This window comes from Oryzias melastigma, linkage group LG14 (genome assembly GCF_002922805.2).
Source record: "Oryzias melastigma strain HK-1 linkage group LG14, ASM292280v2, whole genome shotgun sequence".
Taxonomy (NCBI): domain Eukaryota; kingdom Metazoa; phylum Chordata; class Actinopteri; order Beloniformes; family Adrianichthyidae; genus Oryzias; species Oryzias melastigma.
In genome coordinates, this window is record NC_050525.1 from 23,405,088 (window position 1) to 23,424,610 (window position 19,523).

The window sequence follows — 19,523 nt, forward strand, 5'->3', positions numbered from 1 at the left end:
ACATTTTTAATGTGGACTATTCCTGAGCAGGATTCAAACCCATAACCTTCTGAATGTGAGTCCGCAGCCTTAACCACTTGACCGTCTAGTGGCGGAATCTGGAATGCATGTCAAACTTAAATTTAAACATGACATTCTGCATTGCGAAATCAGTCAGTCATTGTTGATGGTTTAAAGGCATTTGTCTGTGTTAAAAATATTTCTTTCCCCTGCATTGAACAGTTTGGAGGTAAAAATAAAATTTTAAAGTAGAAAACAAATATTCAATGTGGACTATTCCTGAGCGGGATTCGAACCCTTGACCTTCTGAATGTGAGTCCGCAGCCTTAACCACTTGACCGTGTAGTGGCGGAATCTGGAATGCATGTCAAACTTAAATTTAAACATGACATTCTGCATTGCGAAATCAGGAAGTCATTGTTGATGGTTTAATAATAATAATAATAATGGATTGGATTTATCTGCGCTTTTCCAGACGCTCAAAGCGCTTACATTGTATATCTATTATTCATTCCCACCTCATTCATACTTGGTGATGGTAAGCTACTATTGTAGCCACAGCTGCCCTGGGGCAGGCTGAGAGAGGCGTGGCTGCCAGTATGCGCCAACGGCCCCTCTGACCATCACCGGAACATTCATACCCATTCACACACCAGTTGAGCCACACTGGAGGCAAGTAGGGTTAAGTGCCTTGCCCAAGGACACAACGACACTTGGCTGGCAGGAGCCGGAATCGAACCGCCTATCCTTCGATCATTGGCCGACCCGCTCTACCACCTGAGCCACTGCCACCCGGTTTAAAGCCGTTTGTCTGTGTTAAAAATATTTCTTTCCCCTGCATTGAACAGTTTGGAGGTAAAAATAAAATTTTAAAGTAACAACAAATTTTTAATGTGGACTATTCCTGAGCGGGATTCGAACCCTTGACCTTCTGAATGTGAGTCCGCAGCCTGAACCACTTGACCGTCTAGTGGCGGAATCTGGAATGCATGTCAAACTTAAATTTAAACATGACGTTCTGCATTGCGAAATCAGGAAGTCATTGTTGATGGTTTAAAGCCGTTTGTCTGTGTTAAAAATATTTATTTCCTCTGCATTGAACAGTTTGGAGGTAAAAATAAAATTTTAAAGTAACAACAAATTTTTAATGTGGACTATTCCTGAGCAGGATTCGAACCCATGACCTTCTGAATGTGAGTCCGCAGCCCTAACCACTTGACCGTCTAGTGGCGGAATCTGGAATGCATCTCAAACTTAAATTTAAACATGACGTTCTGCATTACGAAATCAGGAAGTCATTGTTGATGGTTTATAGGCATTTGTCTGTGTTAAAAATATTTCTTTCACCTGCATTGAACAGTTTGGAGGTAAAAATAAAATTTAAAAGTAGAAAAAAAATATTCAATGTGGACTAGTCCTGAGCGGGATTCGAACCCTTGACCTTCTGAATGTGAGTCCGCAGCCCTAACCACTTGACCGTCTAGTGGCGGAATCTGGAATGCATGTCAAACTTAAATTTAAACATGACGTTCTGCATCACGAAATCAGGAAGTCATTGTTGATGGTTTATAGGCATTTGTCTGTGTTAAAAATATTTCTTTCACCTGCATTGAACAGTTTGGAGGTAAAAATAAAATTTAAAAGTAAAAACAAATTTTTAACGTGGACTATTCCTGAGCAGGATTCGAACCCATGACCTTCTGAATGTGAGTCCGCAGCCCTAACCACTTGACCGTGTAGTGGCGGAATCTGGAATGCATGTCAAACTTAAATTTAAACATGACATTCTGCATTGCGAAATCAGTCAGTCATTGTTGATGGTTTATAGGCATTTGTCTGTGTTAACAATATTTCTTTCACCTGCATTGAACAGTTTGGAGGTAAAAATAAAATTTAAAAGTAAAAACAAATTTTTAATGTGGACTATTCCTGAGCAGGATTCGAACCCATGACCTTCTGAATGTGAGTCCGCAGCCCTAACCACTTGACCGTCTAGTGGCGGAATCTGGAATGCATGTCAAACTTAAATTTAAACATGACGTTCTGCATTGCGAAATCAGGAAGTCATTGTTGATGGTTTAAAGCCATTTGTCTGTGTTAAAAATATTTTTTTCACCTGCATTGAACAGTTTGGAGGTAAAAATAAAAATTTAAAAGTAAAAACAAATTTTTAATGTGGACTATTACTGAGCGGGATTCGAACCTATGACCTTCTGAATGTGAGTCCGCAGCCTTAACCACTTGACCGTCTAGTGGCGGAATCTGGAATGCATGTCAAACTTAAATTTAAACATGACATTCTGCATTGCGAAATCAGTCAGTCATTGTTGATGATAAAAATAAAATTTTAAAGTAACCACAATGTGTAGCAAAAGTTAGTATTTTCCAACTTTCAAGACAAACTCCTAGTAAAATTGTACTTTTTATGAGAGGTTTAACTGTTGTAGGAGAACAACAATCACTTGGATTGCTCTTTTAAAAAAGTTGCTGTTATATGCACAGTCATAAATAACTAAATATTTGACTCCAAAATGCTCTAGTGTTTGCAAAAGTTCCAGTTTTTAGCCTAAATTAATAAAAACACTAACCTCCTTTAAATTCTCATGTATGATTATTTCAAAGTATTTGATTTTTGTACATTTTTTAGTGGTCATGGCAATTCCTTTAAATACTTAGAGGCTGTTCATATAATTCACCTACTTCACATTTGACAAAACTGCGCTCAGAACTGTTCTGAGACGAGCGACGGGCTTCAAACAGAGATGTGCACCTGTCACCTGCTTCTGCTGAGGTCTCCTCCTTGTTAGCGAATGCTTCAGATGATTCTTCTTGTTGATCTTTCAGTCTAGACTTCACTCTCCAGAGTGCGCCGGCTGTAGAATCAGTCATTAGGATGCTGTTTGTGGCGTGCGCAGCCAAGCTGACGCTCATTTCACTTTGTGTGTCTTGACGAAATCTTTTGAAGAATCTGAAAGCTCCAAATAGAGCTGCTGATTTCAGGGGTTTGGGGATCTGCTTCACGCTTGGCATATCTTTGAAACAGAATCCCAGCCAGTCGTGCGTCTTCAGCCTTTTCAGCGACTCGTTCCATCGGCACATTTCTCAATAGCGAGAGTGTCTTTTGGCACCTTGAACCCTTCTCTAATTGCTTTCTGTCACTCTTGATTGGGCTAATTGTTTTTGTTGCTCCATTTGCTTTTGTTTTCTACTCCAACCGTGGTGGAAGAAAAGATCATTTGCATGTCTGTGAGTCTGTGTTTGTGCAGGAATCCTTGCGTGAGCTGAGGATGTGTTAATAGCAGACCTGTGAATTGAAGATTACATTCATGCAGGCTTCCAGTGCTGCAGACGCAGGAACACTGGGTCGGGTTTCTGTGCTGTGGAGTTTTCTTTCAGAGGAAAATGTTTCAGAACCTGGAAAATGTCGTCAGCTTGTTCATAAAGTTAGTCATGGGTTTTAGGGTTAAAGCCAGTTACGCAGGCTGCAGTGTAGCTTCTGATTTTCTATTTTTTATGCTTTTATCTTTGCAGAACTGCTATAAATATACCATCCCCCCCTTTATTTTAACTTTACTTTGGTTATGAAGGCCAAGCATTCTTCTAACCCTACAAACTGGTCTGGTACAGTCAGTTCTAAACCCTAAAATTGTTTTTTTAATTTCATTAAAAACAATTTTTCATGTCATTAGACCCCCAAAATTGATTTTTTTGGTGTTTTTACCTAGTTTTCGTGGCATTTTTCTGATAGTGGAAGACGTATATGAAGAAAATTAAGCTCTATTTGCATTTCTAAATATGTATTTACTCAAATCATGTTACGTCAAAAAAAAAAAATGCTTTTTAAAAGCATTTTTTGTGACAGAAAATATGCTGGATGGTCCACAAACTCCCTGCTATAAGCTATCAACAAGGGGGAGAGGAAGAGGGGCGGGGTTGCTCCACACAAACGGTCCCACCTTCAATTTATTTTGGTTAAAAACTAAATTTGAAAGACCACGAGATATGCTTTGAAAATAGCTCAAAAGATGATCGGGGTGAGTCTTTACCTAATAAAAAACACAGCAGTGCCTGTTTAAAGAATAGGGGTGGCTTAAACAGATTAATAATTTGAATAGATCTTTACTTACATTTTAATTAATTCATTCTAACATCCAAAGATATACCCTTTGTTCAGACTCATTTTTTAATTTTTTAACCTGCAGTCTGATAGTTTTTAATTTAAGCGTTCCTTATTTAAAAAATAACAACTTTTAATCATTAGACATGAAAACATGTCTTAAGCAAGTCTTTTTTTTAACAATTTATCAGTATTTTGGTTAAGTTTATGATACTTGGTAATTGAGTGTTTTTATTTTTTTACATTTTTAGGTCTTTTATCTGTTGTATTTCTTGTGGCAAATGGACCTTGAGTGTGCAATAAAGTATCTATATTTTATATTCTATTTTAAAAAGTTGTGTTGAATCATAAACCAATTAAAATCCTGATCTTGTGAATTTTAGTTGCATCAATTAGGCAGTTTGGTTGTGACACTCACTCCAAAGAAACCCCCCTAAACTCCCTGAACATGATGAAACATGAGTGAAAAAGGAACGGAAAAAAAAATCAAATCTCAAAAAAAAAAAAAAATCTTCATAAATCCTAAAAAAAAAAAAAAAATCACTTTTTTATTACAAGAAAGTCAGGCTTCCTGTTACATCAGAGGTTTACAGCACTGCTTCCTGTGTAGGCCACAGTTTATTTAAATCTGGAAGTGGAGACTGAGAACTTTGACCCATTTAAATGGAAACCGCTGTATAATTTGAAACTGATGAGCTCCTACTGTTATAGATATGATCAGAAGAAAACCCCACATGGACTAAAAAGACCACGTTCCACAGAAAGTTATTATCCCGGTTTGTGAGACGTTTGGTGCAAAGAAAAAAAAAAAAAAACACACAACCTACATTTTTTCCATTTTATTTATATTCCGATTCTGGAGGATGTTTTATTTTGGAAAACTTCTGGTTTTCTCGCCGCCACATCTGACTCATTCTTGATGCAATACGCTCAGTCACATTCCAAAATCCATCCGCTATTTGTTAACGCGGCTGCACCAACTCCTAAATTAAAACCCCCAATAAAGCAAACATATTTGGAAAGTTTCTTTTTACAAAAAGATGCAGTAAGAAAACAAAGGAAGAGCCTTTGAATTCAAAATAAAAGACAATCTGCATTAAACAGACAAAACTAGGAGTCTTTATTCTAAATATGGATTTATTGTGACAGTTGTTCTCACAGATATTATAATATTCAGCAATCGGCTGTCTAATGTTACGAGGATGTTGCTAATAAAGTTGCTTAAACAATGGATTCACATGTATCATTCGCAGATTTATTTGCTTATTTGAAGAATTTTTTTCAGATTCTAGTAATTTTGACTTATTTCTTCAGCATCTGTTTTTGCAATGCCGATAATACAAAAAAGTCACTAAAAGTGTAATTTTCTAAATATAACAATACTTTCTAAATATAATAACCAAGATTAAAAAAAAAAAAAAAAGAATTCTAGTCACTAAGATATGCACTAACTTAGAATATTTTGCTATTCAAATTTTTCTTGATCTAATTATTTTTCTTGTAAGACAGAAATAAGATTTTTTCTTTAAACAAGGCTCTTTTTTTTCTCTTTAAGGCTATAGGTTTAGTAGTGTGTCGGTTGAAGTTAGCATCCGATTTTGTAGCTTCCACTTATGGGTTAAGGAATAATCTATATTCACATTTTAATACGTGAAATCTTGTTAACAAATAAAGTTTAAAGCAGCTGCAGTTGTTTTACAGAGAATTAAGATAAACTTGACCATAAAAAGTTAAATGAAACTGGAAGCTAAAAAAAAAAAAAATCAGATGCCAACTTCAACCTCGCTCAGGGCAGTCCTTGAAAAATTGTTTGACGTTAAAGCAGTCTGTGGCCTGAAAAAGGTTGATGACCACTGCTTTATATGACTGACAGGCTATGAGCCAAAGTCTCAGTGTGCCAAAATCAGAATTAAATCCCTTCTCATTTATTCTGCTTAAACAGGGTCACCCAGGAAAGTCAGTGTTAAGCATCACAAACAGCAATACCTGCAGTTTATAAGCATCCAAAGTCAATATGGACTATTAAGTTGCAAAGTGGAAAAAGCATGTCTGTGAAATAAAATTTCTCCTTATCGACTGGAGTCTAAACTGAAAAGTGTTCATGGCCAGAAGGAAAAACGAGCTGTTTACATTCTAACCGCGTTTGAGGTTCGGTTTGCGGCTTAAGAAATCACACTGAATCCTTTTAAGGCAGCACAGAAATGCATTTGTCTAAAAATATGATTCAGCTTTGGGTCGATACTTTCAGCTCCCGCTGTGAATGGAGCGTCTTGCGCTTTGCCTTTATCCTCAGAGAGGTCTGTTTGAAACGACTTCTGAGCACACTCACACGTACTCTCAGATTTAGGGCCTCTATTCACTTGACGCCGTATTTAATCAATACTGTGATTTCCTCCCATATTTACCAAAGTGGTTTCACTTTTTATCACTTTTTATACTTTAAAAATGTGAAGTAATTGCAGTAGAAAATGAGAAAGTCCCGCTCGACTCTCCAGTGTTGGGGCAAACTCAGAAACAAAGATGGAAAATGATTTGGATCAATCCGATCCTGCGTGAGTTCTCCATTAGCCGGAGTGTTGTACAAAGACTCCCAATCTGTTGAAGCCTTGAGCTTGTTCTGTGAAGGAGCAGATGAGAGGAGGAAAAAGATGGACAGAAGAGAGGAGTGGGCGTGACCTGTGGAAATCAGCAAGCGTGAAAGACGACCAGGAGAAGGGTCGTGCCTCTGATAGGGAAAGAAATGAACGTGAAAGAAGGAGAACGGTTTTTGGCAAGAAACAGAGAGTGGAGGAAGGAAGGAAGGAAGGATGAAATGGCTCTTTGGTGATGAGTGCTCTCAATCCTGTTCTGCAAGGGTAGTTGGCAATAGTCGCTGACTTTTCCTGATTATGTTTGGTGAAAGGAGGTTTGGGGCCAAAGCTGCTGTGAAAGGACTGCTCAGAGAAAACGCTTTTTTCAAGGAGCACATGTGTGCCTGCTAAGACTCTGAGGACAGTCTATCAGAGATGGCCTTTAAACAGGAGAAATGCATTTTTATTTAGTTAAAAATACATGAATTCCTGTTTGTTACCTTTTCTAATCACTAAATTAGTCATTGTAAGGCATATATAACAGTACTTCAATCATTTATTCAAGCATTTATATATAATTTAATGATGCTCCACCCACAAACCTGATAGGGAATTTAACCTAATGGACTCAACAGTTGGTTTATTTGAAAATGTTTAACCAAACAGTGCTTTATTAGTCCAAATAATTCATCCATAAATATAAAAAAAATTATTACACTGCAGGAAAGGTATCCTAAAAATAGGAATAGAACACTTATCTTAATAAAAAAATTAGTTAGAAATGAATGTAATTATGTCCACACAGAAAAACATTTTTACTTAAGAATAAATATAATAACTCCATCCATTTTCTTAACCCCTGGGTGGGCCAACTTTTCAATTTTTGAGCCACAAAAGGTTCTAAAATGTGACAGAAAGGCCGAACTATGAGCAGATGTGTGGCGTGTTTTGGTAATTCGTCTAACAAGAGAAAGAAATAACATGGAATCTGAACAAATACGTGCTTATGTTGAATAAGTAAGGGATAATACCCGACGCGGGTATTATCCCTTACTTAAAACAGAACAATTTTTTTTTGGTATCCCTTTCTTCTTGTTTTATTACCAGTTGCACCAATGGATTGATGTACCTAAAAAAAAACCAAAAAAAAAAAAAACGCACAAACTTAAAAAAATGCGGGGTTGAAATTATCATGTGCTGTTGGAATTTTCAGAAAAAGGCCTTTCCGACTCACATATTACACATAAACCTCAAAAAAAGCAACACATCTTTTAAAAAAAACAACCCCCATTAATGCAGATTAACTTTCTGAACCTTTAGAGGTCAATATTTTATATTACAGCATCTATCTGAGAGAAACCTGAAATAATGAGACAATAATTAGGATGATCAATATAATTTAGTCTAGATTAGATAGTTAGATAGAAACAAGAAGTTCCACACAAGTATTCAAAAAGAGAAAAATTAGTTACAAAAGCTAACTTTTAGATCAAAATACTTCAAATTGAATGTTATACAGCTCAATATTAAGTATTTTTGTTACTTCTAGGCAAATAGTTTGTACTTTGTGAGTTTTTATGTATCTAATTGTAATTTATTTTGATGATAGTCACAAAAAACTAAGTGCAAATAAAGCACAAAATGTGAACAAAATGAGAGCATGATCTTATTACAAGTAATAAATCCTCACAAAATCTAAAATTAGCACCTATTTTTAGAACATAAATCTACATTTTTGTTTCCAAAAATAATGACGATAAATGCCAATAACTTTAACAAGGGTTAAAGTTAAATTGAACCCATGGTGACACCATTGTAATAGAAAATCATCAGTAAAGTGTTCTGTGGTCAGTTTGGTTGGTGGTATATTCCACATCATTTTATTTCTATTTCTTCTGTTATTGGTTAAATTAACATACTTCAAATTAAACCAAAAATTACAGTTCAATTTGAATTTTTTGAGTCTTGAATCAAAAGTTTGTGTTGTCGAGAGGATGGAGCAAAACTCCTTTTTATAATCACTTTCTTTTTTCTATTTTCTATCTCTTAATAAGATAAAAAATTCTCAACTGAGTTGATTTTGAGATTTTTTTAGAAATGTGTAGGGCAAAGAGAAGTTAAAACAGCATCAAACTGGTAAAATACTTGAAATCTGTCTAAAAATGAAGTTTTAAATCTTTGCACAAAAGGAATTCATCACATCATTTCACACCGATTTTGTCCTGCAGGTGAGCATAGGCTGCCCGGAGAAGATGGAGCCCATTACCAAGGTGTCCCACATCCCTGCCAGCCGCTGGGCTCTGTCCTGCAGTTTGTGTCGAGAACACACAGGAACCTGCATCCAGGTACGTCTGAGAAGACCTCATCACCAAAATAAAAGAAGCCTTGAAGGAAAAGGAATTATGAATTCTTTTAAGAATTGGTTAGAAAATTGATTATTTATTTTAAAGCGTCAACATTATTCATTCCAGATTAACATGAGTCTGAGTATGTTATATGGAAGCTTTTTTCTTATTTTAAACAACTTATGCAACTTCATACATACATGATTTTAGCAATATAAGAGCTATCAAGGATGATCTATCAGATATTACAGAAGGGAGGTCACATGACCTATTTTACTCAACACCTTCTGATTAATACAGAAAATAAATACACTTCAAATCCTGGCTGGGTCCTTCCTGTGTGGCGTTTCCATGTTTTTCTCCATGTATGCTTGGGTTTTCTCCAGGTTCTTTAAAAGTGTCCCTACGTGTGCATGTGAGTATGAGAAGGATTGTATGCCCTGTGTGTCTGTTCTCTGGGAAAATAAAGGTAAAACATGAAGCTGTTGCCAAAAATATAAAAGTGTCTATTGTTATAAAATACATTCACCCAGAGATTCTTTTTTTTTTACTTGGCCACTCTTATTTTGAAAGCTGAAAATATGTGGCTTAATAGCTGCTCTTGACATTTTCGTTGACCCAAAGTATTCCTGTTTGTACAATTATTCCCAAAATATCCCGTAAAACAACAAGTAAATTTAGCCTGGGAAGTGGTTAAAATCCATGCAGACATGCAGCGATGTGCGTTTTTGCTGCAGGTATTAAATGTGGCCAACATGAATTTCTATCAGCTTTTTTGCTTAATCGCACTTAAAGTACATGGAAATAACATCAGCCAGAATAGAACCCTTAAGAATAATATCTGCTCAAATGGTTGAGCAAAGGTTGATATTTTCAATAAAAAATCCAATATTGGAGCATAACAAACATTTGTTCATCTTTGTACATCTATTATTATTATTATTTATTTATTATTTAAATAGCCTGAGAAATTGGTCTTAATCTTTGATAAGCATGGTTTTAAATAGCCTTAAATTTAACTTAAATAAACTTGTAGGAACCCAGTTTAAAGTGACAAACACATCATATATAACAGTGGTCCCAACAAGAGTGATCCCCAACCCACGGACTGGTACCGGTTTGTGGATCAATTGGCACTGGAGGAAATTTTTAATAATACCTTTTTTTTTCTCTTTTGAGCACTTGAGCTGTAAAGTTTAGTCAAGGATGCAAAATCTTTTGTTTTTTAAGATAACAGGATTCTCTCAGTTACATTTATGTCACTTGGATCACTAAAAGTAGTCCGGCGGAGTGCAACAGGAGAAAAGTTGTATGTGGAACCTCAGTCCGCGGTGAAATCCTCAGGGGCTGACACAAAAAGGTTGGGGAACACTGATATATAACTTAATTACAGCTAATAAACATTTAAACACCATCTTATTTACAGTATGTAACATAACTGATATCTGAGAATTGTTTTAATCCCACTTGACAAAAGAAAAGTAAGTCCTTTTCTGTTTTCAGATTGTCTTATCATCATAAATCTATTTTAGTTTGCTTCTTTACCCAGACTTTTTTATCTGCGCTTCAGCTCTAAATGCGTCCGCGCAGCCTCAGCTGGAGACACAGTGGAATCTGATCCTTGGCGTTTTCATGTCAAGATTTAAGCTCTCTCTGTCTGGTTGTTTTGTTCTCGTCTCTCTCATTTCTGTATGTTGTCACTCATCCTGTAGACTTTTATTGTGGCTGACAGTCCGTCCCAGCTGGCGTCTGTTCCTGACTCTTTGCTTGTGCCTCACAGGGCCAACACGAACCCTACTTCCACTTTATAGACAAGTTAACTTGAAAGAATTAAAAGTTACTCAAAACTAGATAAACTAATATATATATATATATATATATATATATATATATATATATATATATATATACTAGAAATGTACAGATTATCTAATTTTCCTGCATGTCTGTTCATGCTGTCTCCTTCTATACGACAGCTACTATCAACAGTACCACTCTAAGTTGTAAATTAAAAATGTGTGGTACCCAAATATGTGAAATCTGAAAATTTCCACTGAAAACTGTCCCTCAAAAAAACCCACTCCACAGCTGACCCTCAGCTGGAGTGTCCTCCAGCTGAACCGCGTTCTCAAAGCCCCACGCTGCATGTGCGTTTGCGGTGCGTACACGTGTGCGTTGGGCAAACAGGCTGCGAACAGGCAGCGAACACGCTAGTTTGTGCAGCCGTGGGACTGTTTGCTTTGATGGTATTGATGCTGTAGATTAACTGTGAGCCTTTGAGCCCGAGTTGCCTGCAGGGAGCGAGTCTCACTCTCATGTTTCCGATCGCCTGCATCACACACAGAAGGTTAAGATGCTGATGCTGGACAACAGCAACTGTAAACTTTCATTGAAAGAAAGGGCTTTTCTTCTTTTTTTAGATCCTGACTGTAGAAATTAAGAAAAACTTTATTAGAAACTTTATAAATACAAAAAGTTTGAATTTATACCAGCCCACAGACTCCTGTCATAATATCAACAATATGTGGACCCTAGCACTACATTTGTTGATTGTAATTAGCTAAATTTTAGTATAGACCTTCAAGACCTTAAAGATCCACCCTATATTGTGTTTTTTGTTTTTTTAACATTTTCTTGTAGCATTTTTTCTCATGATAGCGGACATATACAAAATAATTTAAGATTAAAACTGCATTTCTGAGTATTTCTCTATTCAAATCGAATTGGATTAGGGGCATATGAAAACCGCCGATTTGAAAAAGCTTGGGTTTCTAACGCAGCAACTGTCATAGGTGGGTCAAAGTCTTCCTTCTCTGTCACAATTCTGGCAAATGACAAATAGATCCATTAATGTCTTCATTGCTTGATAACTCTGATATTGTCCGCCTTTCTTTTTCTTTCGTTTTTTGTTACGCAAATGTTAGCTTAGGCTTGTGAGGCGCCATTAGCTAGCAGGAGAGAGCGCAGACAAAAGAATGATGGGAAATTAGCAAGGTTAACTGAGGGACAGCAAGGCTAAAAACAGCTCGGCCCGACTTCCGGTGGCTCACTTGACTCGCGTCTCGTGAGCCGCGACTCAAATCTCGTGGGTTGAGACTCATGAGATTTGAGTCGGGACTCACGAGACTTAAGTCACGACCCACGAGATTTGAGTCGCAACTCATGAGACTTTAGTCTCGACTTACGAGACTGTAGTCGCAACCCACGAGATTTGAGTCGCGTATCACAAGACATGAGTCGCGTATCACAAGACTTGAGTCGGGACTCACGAGACTTGAGTCATGATCCATGAGATTAGAGTCGCAACTCATGAGACTTAAGTCGCAACCCATGAGACTGTAGTCGCAACCCACAAGATTTGAGTTGCGTATCACGAGTCTTGAGTTGCGACTCACGAGACTTGAGTCACGACCCACGAGATTTGAGTCGCAACTCACAAGATTTGAATCGTGAGTCACGAGACTTTAGTTGCAACTCAAATCTCACGAGACGTGAGTCAGGTGAGGCACCAAAAGTAGGTCAAAGCTGTTTACAGCCCCAGCCCCTCTGGGCTAACTTTGCTTCAACAGTCCCACCAACACCCCAAAAGCAAATTTCTAATTAATTCCTGCGGCTCTGCCGCAAATATGTCTTAAAAACACACAAGGTTCTTGATTTTTAGCTGAAAACTACATAATCATATTTAAAAGACCACTGGGAACGATGGGACCTTAATAGTTGGAGTGGGACTTTAAGAGCCAAAAAAGAAGAACAGAATTTATTGAGGTTTTTATATCTAAACCACAGCAGTTTGAACACAATCAAATAGTTGGTTTATTTTCCTGTTCCCATTATATACATTTAGAAGTTTACAATGACCATTTAATAGTGAATAATTTGTAGCATATCGTATAAATCCACATTTAATGTTGTAAAAAGTGTTTTTTCCAGAAACTTTTAATTTTATAGATGTATTTTTCAAACCTAAAATGTACAGTAGTTTAGTAATGCATTTTGATGTATTACTGGTTCATGAGAAGCAACAAAAGTATTCCATTGCAATAAAATTTTCATAAAATAGTTCATCGGTTGACCCTCACAAATTTCACCTCACCAAATCTGGCCCTATGCCAGTTTGGACCCTCCGGCTTTAGAGTAAGTTCCCACAACTCAGACCTTTGTGTTGCTTTTTTCATTACATTTTGGACCTTCGCTAAATTAAACCTTTTGTCTATTTTCCTGTGTGCAGCTAATTGGTTTTAAACAGAGTATTCAGGATAAAATATTTGTTTGAAAAAGCATATTTTATTCATTTGTAAGTTTCACAATTGCAGCTCGAGTCTTTATCAGGGCTTTACTAAAAGAGGTTTGATGAAAAGGTCAGCCCGTCCAGGCGGCGCAGTATTGCTGAAAAAGTCTGCCCGCGGTTCCTATGTGTCAATCCCCTCAGCTAATTAAAAAAGCACTTCTGCTTTATTGTTTACTTGACCTCCTCCAAGATTTTTGGAAGTCATGGCAGGTCTTTAAATAACCTGCAGCCTCGGATGAATACAGAATGCAGCTAAAGCAGGTTGTTAAAATGAGTCTCTGCTCTGGCTGTTTATAAGTTCATTCCACACACAGTTTAAACCTACCTTTTTCTCCTCTCATCGCAACAAACCCACTAGATTCTGATCAGCTATTGTAATTCTCAAGGTTTTATTTGAAGGAATGATTTCTCTTAAGTTCATGGATCTGTGTTCCTCCATGCACTCACATCATTCAGCTAAGAACCTAATACCTTTCAAAGTAAAAGATGCTGTACTCTCTGTTTGACGTGAGTAAATGTTTTCTAAATCAGGCCGCACTCTGTGTGTGGTAAGTCTATCACACCTCCACTTCAGGCTATGTTTACTCAACGCTTTAGTAGACACCTGACTCTTCTTATCTCCAAAATGTGCTCAGAAATCAAATGGATTTTAGTCACAAGTGCGGGCGAAAAATGGGCGAAAACTCTGTTTTCAAAACTATAGACGACTTAACAAGTTCTTTATGGACCTGTTGTGGGCAACAGGTTGTAGTGAACATTTATGCAACATCCAAGGATAAGTAGCATCACACGTATTTCATAAGTATATGAAATTTGCATTATCCTTACATATTCTTTACGATACACTTACCACACACAATATTCGTGAGGGAAGTGGGGGTTTGGGTTACTCCAAGCCAACAGTCCTACTTACAACTCAGAGGCCAACTTCTAATGAACTACTGCGGCTCTGCAGAAACTATGTCCAAGAAATTGACGAGATTTTTTTTTTTTTTTTTGGCTAAATTAGCCTAATCATAATTAAAAGACCACTGGGATTCCTTTAAAATAGACCAAAACATAGTCTTGATGGTGCACTCACTCCTCTCTATGACCCTCCATAGAACTGGGCAACCACAGGATCCAACCCCCAGTATGGGTGCATGTGACTAAGGCTTCAGGAAACACGCTAACATGCTTTAAAAGTGATCTCAGATGCATCTTTAAGGGGTCAGTTCACCGGCTAACTAGAACGTTTTTATTCACTTCTTCTTCTCCTGATACCTTCATACTGGATTGATTATAGATCACCACAGTTTTGTTAGACATACGTTTTTACCCGCTCAGGGTTTCAGAGGCTGAACAGGTCCGTCAGAGGGCCCTCTACGATTACAGCGCGATTAATAATTTAGCAACTGCTCTTTGTAAAGCTGGCTCAATCGAAACGTTTGCCCCAAACTCTTCAATTATCCATAGATGTTAGGGTAGTATTGCTTCGTTTACCTCACCTCATCCGCAGGGTCAGTTCTTTTGGGTGATTGTGATGAGCTGTGACATTCAAACTGCTTCAAGAACAAGAATAACTAATTTAAAAAGAGATGTTAGGATGTTATTTTGTCTTTATTTGTGCATAAATACCCAAATTAAATATGTTTGGAATATTTTTTCATATACGTTTATGTATGAACAGGAAAAAACATTTATAAATATATATATATTATTGTATATGGCCACCGAATATTAAAAACAGTAGTTATTTGACACTTGAAAATATAGTATTACCTATATGATAATATGTAATGGTATATTAAACATGTGGAAATATCTCATAAAAGCAGCAGCTAACCTGATTTTTTTATCTTCAACGCTTGAGGTTCACCTCTCAAGCTTTTTTTTTTATTTTTTTATTTCAGGATGGGTTGATTGGAGTATATCAGGGGGGCAGTGAAGGAAATTGCTGCACAATCCCAAATTCCCAAGTTAATTATAGCAAAAATGAAATATCCCCATCTTTCCAGTTATGCAACTCTTCAAGTGAAACCGCATTAGGACGTATGAGGAGGCGCAGCTCCTATTTGACAGGAAACACTGCTAATTAAGACTTCCTTTGACGTCTTACAAACAGGGAAAGTGGAGTACTAGGAGAAAAGAGCAGACTCGGGTCAAGTGTCTGTCCTTGTGTGTTGAATCAGGGAGGAAAAGTTGGATTTGCTTTTTTTCCAGATGGTGGAGTCGGTGGTAACAGGCAGGTTTTTGTCACTGTGCTCATACACAAACACAGAGCTGCTGCTGAATGTTAAACTCCTCTGACAAGTACGAGTACCAGCCTGAGTCTGAGCATGCACACTCGCACAGCGGGGCTCCAGTATGCGACCATGCACAAATCTGCCAGAGGGGACGTGGTTAGACTTCTGACATAACCTGTAACAGATAGTGCAGGAAAAAAACATGAAACAGAAATGGAGGATCTATGTTTACTCGTCTGTTTGATTTGTTGAACAGTCTTTCTTAAAGAGTTCCTCCTCTCTGATCTTCCCCCGCAGTGCTCCATGCCCTCTTGCATTGTGGCCTTCCATGTGACGTGTGCTTTTGACCACGGGCTGGAGATGAAGACCATCCTGGCCGAGAACGACGAGGTGCGCTTCAAGTCCTTTTGCCTGGAGCACAGCTCCGGCTCATCCGTCGTCAGCAACGGCGACTGCGTCAACGGACCGCACGCCGCGGCCAGACCCAACACCCGGCACGGCGCCGGTGACGGTCTGCTCACGGACCAGACGCGGAACCCGAATGGAAGTGGCGACCTGGAGCAGAGGTCGACACCCTATTTGGTGTCTGCGTCTGAACGAGCCGAACGCGACCAGCTGGAGAGGGAGAAAGTGAGCCAGAGGAAGCAGAAGCTCCAGGAGCTGGAGGATGAGTTTTACCAATTCGTGGACCCGGGAGAGGTGGCGGAAAACCTGGGACTACCCATCCCACAGGTAAAGTTCCCCGAAAGAAGGAGTGCATTGATTACTTTTCCTGTTTAGCTTAACCCAAGACTTCCTCTTCCCCCCATTATAGATCTTTGACTATTAAGAAAAATGCTATGAATTTCAATAAATAAAGAGTTTGCCATTGATTAATTTTAGTTAATTACATTTTGTCATTTATATTTACAATTATACCTTGTCAGATGACAGAAAAATACTCGTAAGAGCGGTTTAGTATTATAATAAACTTAAAACGCATCGGAATTTAAAGAAAAAAATGGATTCCACACTAATGTTGTTATTTTCATATTCAGTTGTCAAAGGAGAAAAAGGATAAAGGTTGGCAAAGTCAAAATGATGAAAAATGATCCCTTTTGACACGAGGTGTATTTTATTTTGAAGGAAACTTGATGATGCTGCTGTCAAAAGTTTAAAAAAAGTTTTTTTTTTTATTAATATTTCAATTATTGTAAATGGTATAGTAAAAAGTACATTTAAAAAAAAACTTAAATTAAGTGTGTTTTCCTAAACAGTGACTTTGTGGCTCTTACTAAGTTTTGGTCAGTAATTTTAGTGTTTTAAATGTTGGAGACCTCTGGTTTAGTCAATGCTAAGTTCCCCTCAGACTGTTACTCACACTGAAATGTTGTAAGCACTGCAAAAGTAAAAAATTCTTACAATTTAAAAAAAATAATCAAAAAAGAAGAATGATCTTACTAGGAATTCTTATTTTTTTTTAAATAGTAATTAAGACATATCTTCATAAGTTTTCAAGAAAAATCTTGATACAATTATTGTTCTTGCAAAATAAGAGAAAAGGAGCCCCTTTACTATCTAAAAGACCCAGTCGGATCATCGTTCAGTCATTTTTTAAAAGCTCTCTTTTTTTTAGTCCTTTAATTATGGTTATGCCTTTCTCTGGGACATAGTGTCTGCAGAGCAGCAGGAGTTCATTTGCCTCTGAGTTGTGGGCGGGACAAGTTGTTGGCATTGACCAACCCCGCCCCCCTTCACCTCTCTGTTGCTGAAAGCTTTGAGCACATTTGGTGCTTTCCTTTTCTTCAAACTGCATTTTTCATCTGCTTGATTCACATTGATTTGAATTAAGAAAAACTCAAATGCAGTTTTAAGCTCAATTTTCAATATAAATGTACTGTGTTGTGAGAAAAATGCCACAAGAGCATGTTAAAAATCATCAAAAACACGATTTTTGTTGAGTTTCAGATTCGCTTCTTGCAAACTACGGGGTGAGGGGATGGGATCAAGAGCAGCAATACTTGTTGATATATAAAATATATAAAACCAGGAAGTAAATACTGAAAGTATGGCAGTAAAACGCTATTTTCTTTCAGAAAAAGTCATCTCCAGATGTTTGTGACTAAAAAATGAGAACACCATCTATTTAATTAAAGCTTGTTCTTAACTTTATGATGATATCATAAAGTTAACTAATAAAATAGACATCCTAAAGGTAAAGAGCTTCAATATTTGTAATTATTTCTACCAAAAAAAAAAAAAAACGATGCATTCTTCCTTTTAGTGTCCATCACTTGTAAAACCTTAATAAGATCTTAATGCTCTGAATGCTGAATTCCAGAGAAACCATTGAAGAAACTCAACTGAACATTGATGACTTTAAGCACAAGATTTACCCATAAAATTAATGTCAGACATAAAAATTTAGGATTTTGTTTCCTCAACATTTTAACAAGAAGAGCTTAAGGGCTAACAGATATTCTTTAAGTGTGGAGTCATTATGTCTTCTGAAAAAAGAAAAAGCTATTAATGTTAAATGTACGTATCATACAGAGATAATGGATTCTAATGAGGCAGTAGAAACACAACGGCTCCCGATAGACTCCTGCTTTAATGATGGATACCTCATCATAAGATCATTTAACCAAGGCCGCTTCAATGTTTCAAGTTACATTAAATAAATATGAGCCGGTAATAATCTGTGGCTGATATGAAGGACTGTAGTATCTGAAATAAAGTAAATCTACATGATAAAATCCAATAAACAAATGTTCAATCAACAGAAAATAATGTACATCCTCACTAGAGTATTCATAAAATAGAGATGCTAAAGCTTCACTTTCATTAATGTAAAAGGAATTCTCTGTTCTTTTGTATTTGGAGAAACGCCCACCTCCTTTCACTTCACCTTCATCGCATCATCTGTCCATTGTTTTTTTTTTTAAGGTGGACTTCCTGTATCAGTTCTGGAAGTTAAAGAGAAAGGCGAACTTCAACCGACCTCTGGTGACTTTAAAGAGGGATGAAGTGGACAACCTGGCCCAGCAGGAGCAGGACGTCCTCTACAGGAGACTCAAACTCTTCACTCACCTGCGACAGGATCTGGAGAGGGTGAGCTGATGACATCATCACCTTCTTTTAACTGTTGGTATAAATAAGGATGGTTTTGTTTCCTGAGATGGTTGTAGGTTGTAATGGCTGTGAGAACTGCTTTAAGGCTAAATAAGTGTATTTTCATCTCAGCATCATAACTCTACGAGAGTTTTCTTCTTCTGTAGACCGGTCTAACTCGTTTCTCATGAAGGTTCATTGATTCTTGAAACTTTTCTAACCTCCTGACCAGTGGGTCCACCAGCCTTTTCTCTTCAGATAACCTGTTACCGATAGGGATGGGTTGTGAAGCTTGGAGCCAAGTTGGGACAATTTCTTATGTATATTTATAAAAATATGGATTGTGGTGATTAATTTTGTTTCAGACCTGTCGACCACTTATATCCTATCAGTTTTCCTGTACAATTCTACCAATTTTACCTTTCCAGCGCTTGTGGGTGAGCTTATATAAGTATGGGTGGGACCATGAGGTTTGGTTGTACTTGACATGAAAAGGTTCTAATTCAGCGACCCAATGGACCAACTCAGTGGCCCTGTGGTAGAGTGTACGTCGTGACTTCAAATCCAGGCCAGTAAAGATTATTGGTTTAAACTTCACTTTTGCAGTTATTTAATTTGGTACAATTATGTTAATATTGTAAAAGTTACCCGAAACTTTTTGAAATGCACATAGAAAATTATTTTGGATTCTATATTTCATACTTTTCCAGTCCTGCTTTTTTTTTTCTTTTTTTTCTGTTTCACCAATCCTACAGTGCAGCTGATTTTTTTTTAGTCTAAAAATCTGGGTTTTACCCATCCAGGCATCACAAATTATTAAAACAGTTGTCAAATTTCCGAAAATTAGACTTGAAAATCCGAGCTATAAAGGAGCACTGCTCCTGGCTC

At 37.2% G+C, this 19,523-nt stretch overlaps 1 protein-coding gene across 3 annotated transcripts in view; it reads left to right on the top strand.

The window, feature by feature from the left end:
- The window catches only part of jade2 (jade family PHD finger 2), a 203,883-nt gene that overhangs the window by 126,365 nt on the left and 57,995 nt on the right, over positions 1-19,523 (top strand). For all 3 annotated transcript variants that reach the window (XM_024266149.2, XM_024266150.2, XM_024266151.2), the window contains exons 8-10: positions 8,916-9,032; positions 15,843-16,277; positions 18,471-18,635. In XM_024266149.2, coding sequence (XP_024121917.1) covers positions 8,916-9,032; positions 15,843-16,277; positions 18,471-18,635 — 717 coding nt within the window. The remainder of the gene's footprint in view (positions 1-8,915; positions 9,033-15,842; positions 16,278-18,470; positions 18,636-19,523) is intronic.